The sequence below is a fragment of the Heptranchias perlo genome, chromosome 13 (genome assembly GCF_035084215.1).
Source record: "Heptranchias perlo isolate sHepPer1 chromosome 13, sHepPer1.hap1, whole genome shotgun sequence".
NCBI classification, from domain to species: domain Eukaryota; kingdom Metazoa; phylum Chordata; class Chondrichthyes; order Hexanchiformes; family Hexanchidae; genus Heptranchias; species Heptranchias perlo.
The window spans coordinates 8420884-8428975 of record NC_090337.1 but is presented as its reverse complement, the minus strand read 5'-3'; the positions used below and the strand labels follow the sequence as shown (position 1 = coordinate 8428975).

The window sequence follows — 8092 nt, the reverse complement described above, 5'->3', positions numbered from 1 at the left end:
ATTTCCTTTGAAATAGCTGGGACATTCAACTTAGGTGGAGGTTTAAAGCGGGCGGTATCATATTTACCACCTACCGCCCGGTTTTCCTTTTCATTGACGGCTGTGTGTGATGAGCGGCTAATCCAATGTAGCCCGTTATACGCCCAAACCAAAGTTGAAAGTTATGCCTATTGGGGTAGATCCCTCAACCACCGTCTCCCCCCGCCCCACACAGACACACACACACACACACACACACCAACTCCCCAGCGTACTGGACATCAGGAAGCTGGCCGGCCAGCCCATAGTTCTAAGAGTCTAAATGAGGTAGAGGAGCAAAGGGATCTAGGGGTTCAGAAACACACATCACTAAAAGTAGCGACACAGGTTCATAAAACCATAAAAAAGCAAGCAAAGCACTGGGGTTCCTTTCTAGAGGGATAGAATTGAAAAGTAGATCAGTTATGTTAAACTTACATAGAACCTTGGTTCGACCACATAGAGTACTGTACACAGTTCTGTTCTCCATATTATAAAAAGGATATGGAGGCACTGGAGAAGGTGCTAAAAGGATTTACAAGAATGATACCAGAACTAAGAGGTTATACCTATCAGGACAGACTGAACAGGCTGGAGTCTTTTCTCTTAAATAAAAGAGGACTGAGGAGTAATCAGATTGAGGTCTTTAAAATTATCAAAGGGTTTGATTAGATAGACTTAGAGAAGATGTTTCCAGTTGTGGATGAGCCCAAAGCTAAGGGTCAGAAACATAAGATAGTCACCAATAATTCCAATAGGGAATTCCGGAGGTACATCTCTACCCAGAGAGTGGTGAAAATGTGGAACTAGCTGCCACAAGGAGGAATTGAGGCGAAAAGCCTAGGTGCATTGAAGGGGAAGCTAGATACACATATGAGGGAGAAAGGAATAGAAGGTTATGCTGATAGTGTTAGATGAAGGAGGGTGGGAGGAGGCTCCTGTGGAGCGTAAACACGAGCATGGACCAGTCGGGCTGAATGGCCCGATTCTGTGCTGAAATTGCTATGTAATTCACTGAAGGTAGGCCCAATCTATTTTGAAGGCAGGCTCTCACCAGCATTTGGCCTGCGTGCTACGGTTGGAAAACAAACTCTCAGGGCAGTGCGCTGGCTCCACACCACCGCAGTTTCAGGTAGCTCAGCCGGCCACCAGACTGGAAGAAGTTAGGCTCGTGGGGAGAGGGGGAGTCCAATCACAGGATAGGGGGGACATGGAGCCAAAGCGGCCAGGCTGGTTTTATGAACATAGAACTGATATATCTAGCGGTGGACAAAATAAGAACCATTGCAAAGGTAAAATGTTAACAGATTTGAACTTTGTATTTCCTTAACGTACCAACAAATTATACAGTATTTTCTGTGAAAACAAATTGTCTACGATTTTTTTTATAATCCATTCAGCATTTATTCAAGGTAGATGGAAGGCTGCCTTGTGTTACAAAGTGCTGTAAGAACATCTAAAGATTTTTAGAAGCCACTTTACCCATCATATGCTTCTTTGTGTTTTGTTCTTTCTTCAGGAGCATAATGTAACATTTAGGAGCAAAAATACAGATCAATAGTCCAAAGCTGGAGGCCAAAATAGCAAATATTTCTACGGCTACTGTATATTTGCCAGGAGAGCTTATATAAGCTGGAATGAAAGTTATCCAAACAGCACAAAAGATAAGCATGCTAAAAGTGATGTGTTTAGCTTCATTAAAATTATCTGGAAGTTGTCGAACGAGAAAAGCGACCACAAAACAAACACAAGACAGAAATCCAATATACCCGAGTACACAGTAAAAGGCTATTATAGAACCGACATTGCATTCAAACACTATTCTCTCTTTAAAGTAATCAACGTTTTTAGAAGGATAAGGCGGTGATGTAGTTAACCAGATAGTACATATTAAGCATTGTATCAGTGTGAGGATCAGAACAGTCAGACGTTGTTGTGTAGGCCCAAACCATTTCTTCGTGTTATTACTGGGACGTGTTGCATTAAATGCCATCACCACAACAAATGTTTTACCCAGAACGCAAGATAGGCAAAGAACAAAAGTAATACCAAATGATGTATGACGTAATATACACGACCATACTGAAGGCTCTCCAATAAATGTAATTGAACACAGAAAACAAAGTGTCATTGCAAAAAGTAAAAGGAAGCTTAACTCTGAGTTGTTAGCTCTAACTATCGGGGTGTCTTTGTAAAAATGGAATATAGCAAACACAGTCATCGTGATGCAAGCTCCGAGCGATGCCACTATCACCAGAATAATCCCCATAATCTCTCCAAATGAAAGAAATTCAATTTCCTTTAGTATGCATTCATCTCGTTCTTGGTTGGACCGGTAATCCAATGGACATTTCATGCAATCCAATGAATCTTAAAGCAGAAAATAGAAAAAAATGACTTCAACTAAAGCATCAATAGAAATATAACCTACACAGGATGTTTGCAAATATTAAAACGAAGTCACATATATTCCTACCAGTGGTGTTACTGATTTCACCATCAGCACATTGGATGCAATCAAAACAACAAATGGGTTGTCCTTTTCGTGCTGCTTTCCTTGTTCCACGCGGACAGCTTTCAGAACAAACTGCTTTTGGAATCTAATTATAAAGAGAAATCGAACTTAGTCATCACACTGTAGTTTTGAATCTTTCAGGTTACAGGATTCCATTGATGCTGCATGCTGCATTTTTATTACTTTATTTTTCGCTGCCTTTTCCAACAACAGGAATCAGTAATATTTCTCCGTGTTAATTGTTTCCTGGTGTAATTATGTTTCCCTGTTTTCGTGTAACAATTGCAATGCAGGATCTTTTAATGTAAGAACATAAGAACATAACAAATAGGAGCAGGAGTAGGCCATTTGGCCCCTCGAGCCTGCTGCGCCATTCAACAAGATCATTGCTGATCTTCGACCTCAACTCCACTTTCACCCCGATCCCCATATCCCTTGATTTCCTTAGAGTCCAAAAATCTATCAATCTCAGTCTTGAATATACTCAAGGACAGAGCATCCACAGGGTAGAGAATTGCAAATATTCACGACCCTCTGAGTGAAGAAATTCCTCCTCATCTCAGTCCTAAATATCCGACCCCTTATCCTGAGAATATGTCCCCTAGTTCTAGACTGATCAGCCAGGGGAAACATCGTCTCAGCATCTACCCTCTCAGCATCTCTTAGAATCTTTTATGTTTCAATGAGATCACCTCTCATTCTTCTAAATGCCAGAGAATATAAACCCATTCTACTCAATCTTTCCGCACAGGCAACCTACTCAATGTGACTGAAATAGTGACTATTGCAAAACATTTACATCTTCTCCTTGCAAAACCGTAAACTGGTGTTAAAACTTTTTTGTTACCCTGTCGGCTTAGATGTTAATTTCAAGTTTCAAGAATAAAATTAAGAAATTAACTGCAAGAAAATAATTCCGGATTTAATGTCCTCGAATAACAATGAAACAGTATTTCATTACGAGTACAATTACTTCAATATTAGAACGTAGAACGATTGTAACGTTTTACACAGTTCCATTTGCTGAAGACAATAGGAAATGTTTCAGGACACTTTCGCTTGGACTCTTGTCTGACCATTAACAGAGGCTGCGGTTCTCCGCTTCATTGCATCTCTGGGTCTTCGTGCTCCATTGCATGTACGCACTTTGTTCTTTAACATTGTATACTAACTATCCCATCCTGATCTATGCTTATGTCAAGCCATTTACCCTGTCACGGAGCACTATCCTACACAATGTAAACACTTTCTCATGGTTGGACGAGTTGGTACCTTTAAGAGTCATAAATACCTTAACAATGTCCCCTCTCAGTCTATTCTTCGCTAGTATAGCGAACGCACCTTCTGGAGTCTCTTATACCTCATGTTTCTGATGCAATGTGTCAGATATGTAGCGCTTTGCATTTTATAGGCTCAGTATCATATCAGTAATTTGTGTTCTATTCCATTCACTATACAACCCAAGATCCCAATTACTTTATTTATCATTGTAGCAGTAATCTGTCTACCAATAACCTTGAATTATTTTTCTTGTGTTGTATCCTGTCGACTAACACTATTTAGATTATAGTTCCTTTGTTTGTTCCCTTTCCCTGGTCTCATGCTGTTGGAGTTGTTGACAATACGAACATGCCAACACATCAACGATAACGGACAGGAAAGGACCTCTGGTCCATCCAGCCTGTCCCATAAAACTGCCATGCCTTGTGCATCAAAATATGTAGACTCCCCACCCCACCAGAAACTATGTGATCTCCTGGGAGAGGCGAGAAACCAGATTAAAACTCAGGCCAATTTGGGGGGGGAACAAACCTGGGAAACTCTTCTCTGACCCCTGCTCAAGTGATTGAAACTAGTCCAGGAGACTATCCCGGCCCAGATTGTGCAAATTGGCACTTACTTTGACATTGTAGCCATGAGGCTGTGGAATGCACTATTAGGGTCATTGATTGAAGTAGAGGACGTGGGTTAGATTATTACCATACTGCCCAGGCCTAAAACAGGCCTTGTGGATTGGTGGCCCATTATAGAATCGGCCCGATTTTCATATCCATTCAAATAAATGGAAACACATTGGGTAGTTGCTATGACGGCTGCAATTTTACACTCAGGCAACAAGATGAAAGTCTACCCCCATCTCAGCATCTAATAGGCTAGAGAGGTGCTCTTGAGGAAAGGGGAATAAAGGTGTATAGGAACAGGGCAGTCATATGGGATTAAGACTACTTCTCATGTGGCGGTTAAACATCGTACAAGTTGGGCCAAACGGCCAGCTTCCGATTTGTAATTTATATGCAATTCTAGATCGTTTTAGAGAAAGCTGTGATAGCATTTTTGTCAGTACATGGTAACTGATGCATTTAAGGGAAACTAGATAAACCACATGAAGAAGAATAGAATAGAAGGTGATGCTGATAGGGTGAGATGAAGAGGGGTGGGAAGGGACTCCTGTGGAGCATAAACGGCGACATAGACCAGTTGGATCGAATGGCTTGTTTCTGTGCAGTAAATTTTATATAATTCTATGATGATGGGAATTTATGTGGGGATATTGATCTCGGCCACATCTCTCAAAACTCTGACTTGTTGACGCAGTGGTTTCCGTGATAATGACAGCGTTTTCCTGCAGCCGATCATACCAAAGGCAAATTCTGAACCGTGGGGATCCTAACTCTGATGCTTAGTAACAATCTGCAATTAATGTCAGACATTTATTGAACGTGCTCTCAGTTTGCAGGACTGTTCCTATTACAGTCCAAAACCTGGTAACAATTAAGATTACAGTTACAAGCTTTAACTGTTGACAAGTAGATTCAACTGAGTGAACACTTCTACCTTTTGAAATATGCGTTGAGATCTTACCTTAATCCGACCTCCACTCCATACAATTGCCGCCTCCGTTATACTAAACTCTCGCCCTGCAGGAGCAGATCCATCATAATGACCAACGGCTACAATGTCAGCACCACTATATTTGTTTGGCTGCCAGTTTACAATGTCATATGTTGCAACCGGATCTCCGTTATCGTCAAAATACACGTTTTCATTCATCCTCGTCGTGAAATTTACTACATTTAGATAATGTAGAAGCTTCACCAGAAGAAATACAAATAAAGAAAGAAACAATGTTACCTTAGAGGAGAAAAATTAACTTCGAGATTCATCTATCTCTGTAATCCCCTCCAGCCCCACATCCCTTCGAGATCTCTGCTCTCCTCCAATTATGGCCTTTTGCGTATCCCCGATTTTCATGGCTCTACCATTGGCGGTGGTGGCTGTCTAGGCCCTAAACTCTAGAACTCTCTCCCTAAACATCTCCACCTCCCTCTGCTCCTTTAAGACGCTCCATAAAAACCTATCTCTTTGAACAAGCTTTTGGTCACCTGTTCTAACATCTCCTTATGTGGCTCTGTGTCAAATTGTATTTGATAACGCTCCTGTGAAACGCCTTGGAAAGTTTTACTACGTTAAGGGTGCTGTATAAATGCAAGTTGTTGCTGTGGTTGAATACTATCCTACAGTTCGGTTTTTTTTCTATTCTGTTTAGAGTTAAAGTTTTAATACCTTTATTATTTATAAAGTAGTGTGAAATATACTTTACCTGCCAAGGCTGAAAATTGGAAAGGTTTCCACAGCTGTTATTGGCAAAAGGCCCTTTGCCACTTTCACACGACAACATATTGTGAAGGGAATGAGCAAACGCATAGGTTGCTTTATATACATTGTAAGTGACTCTATGCTGAGATACATCTGTAAATTCGCTGTGTGCTGTCTGTAGCTGTTCTCTCCCTGTGCATTCTCTAAACTGCGAGTTAAGTTTAATGTCATCAGTTTTGTTTCCTGTGTTTTTTAACGTGCAGCTGAATGTCCTTTCCCAAAACTCCTTTATTAAAAGGTTTCCTGGGTATGTAGAAGGGCGGACCTGCAACAGGAATTCATTTAAACCCGGTATGTCCACTTTTCGAATTGCAACTCCAATTGTGCCAGAAAGGAATCGTCGGCTTTCTTCTGGAGGGAGAAGTGACGTGGAAACCCAGGCTTCACTTCCTACCCATTGTATACCAGTGACGTTTTGTCGAACGATTTCTTTCATTAGGATGCCCATGTCTGCTTGTGAGAGAAAGGCCATAACAACTTTGGTGGTGGATTTCTTTATAGTGTTTATAGTTTCAAGCAACTTCTCTCTCGGGTATGTTCTATGAAAAGACTCCGAGAAAGCGACACAAATACCAAACTGTTCTACAGCTTCTGAGAAAGCTTGCATTCCAAAGTTACCATAGTCATCGTCGCTTTTAATCGTTCCGATCCAGGTCCATCCAAAATGTCTGATAAGTTGAGCTAATACTCTGGCCTGAAAGTAATCGCTCGGTATTGTTCTAAAAAACGACGGATATTCCTTTCTGTTGCTCAGACACGCACAAGTGGAAAAATAGCTGATCTGTGAAAGTTAACGTACGAAGTTATTTTTCTTCACCAATTCAAACTGTCATGGACTATTAATTCGTGGAACGTGTAATACGCCTAGCGTCATGCAGATTAGAATCATAGAATGATAGAAAGGTTACAGCACGGAAGAAAGACATTCGGCCCATCGAGTCCGCTCCGGCTCTATGCAAGAGCAATGCAGCTAGTCCCGCTCCCCTGCCCTATCCCCGTAGCCCTGCAATTTTTTTTCCTTTCAAGTACTTATCCAGTTCCCTTTTGAAAGCCACGATTGAATCTGCCTCAACCACCCCCCGCAGTGCATTCCAGATCCTAACCACTCGCTGCGTAAAAAAGTTTTTCCTCATGTCACCTTTGGATTTCTATTTGCATTTCCTTGGCGTTTTCATTTTGTCTTGCAAGTAGTGACAAAACCCAATGCAATGAATCCAGCGTATATGTTCTATTTATTTTTGCACTTCAATTGTTTTTTAACTGTGTTGCTTCCTAAAAGTCAAAATGTATTGCACAATTGTTCTGGCATATGCTAAAGAAGAAATAACTATAGCTTTAAAGTTGGTCGTAAAATTACTGGAAGAAGTCAAATTAGGCAAGCATAATACTCTAAGTTAGCAATGGTGTGTGCAAATAACACTGGGAAACAGCTGTACATAGAACAATCTTAACCATATTTTTTCTTATGCTATTGTGAAGAAAGAATTATTTTCAGTTGTTTAATGCAGCATTGTTGTTATAAGATTCTAATAGAGGGGAGGAATGGAAGAGGAAAACAGCACGTTCATTTTTTTCCATTATTATGCATCAGTTATATTATTCTATTAAACAGCTTACCACGGGGATCCTAAAGGGGCCGATTAAAGACGCTATTGCTAAGGACTGTGAAGATCCAGAATCACCGACAATAGCAGGGACCATGGGACCTCTTTTGCAGGCAAAATCTGAAGATGTGGTTTCAACTCTGTTTAAAATCTCAAAGGCTGCTTTCATTGATACAGCGGGAATGCCACAAGAATCATAAATCCAGTAACCCAGCGTAATGTTTGGAAGAAGATCTGGGTTCTTGTTGATTTCTTCTATTGTAAAGATCATCGTTATTGCTAAATGAAAATGTCTGAA

At 40.8% G+C, this 8092-nt stretch overlaps 1 protein-coding gene across 1 annotated transcript; it reads right to left on the bottom strand.

The window, feature by feature from the left end:
* Nucleotides 1-1474: 1474 nt before the first annotated feature.
* On the bottom strand, nt 1475-8092 carry LOC137330988 (extracellular calcium-sensing receptor-like). The gene is made up of 5 exons (XM_067994565.1): nt 7808-8092; nt 6135-6971; nt 5396-5623; nt 2495-2618; nt 1475-2388 (listed from the first exon to the last, which is right to left on the bottom strand). Exons 1-5 carry the CDS (start codon nt 8063-8065, stop codon nt 1475-1477), a joined length of 2361 nt encoding a protein of 786 aa, XP_067850666.1. The 5' UTR covers nt 8066-8092.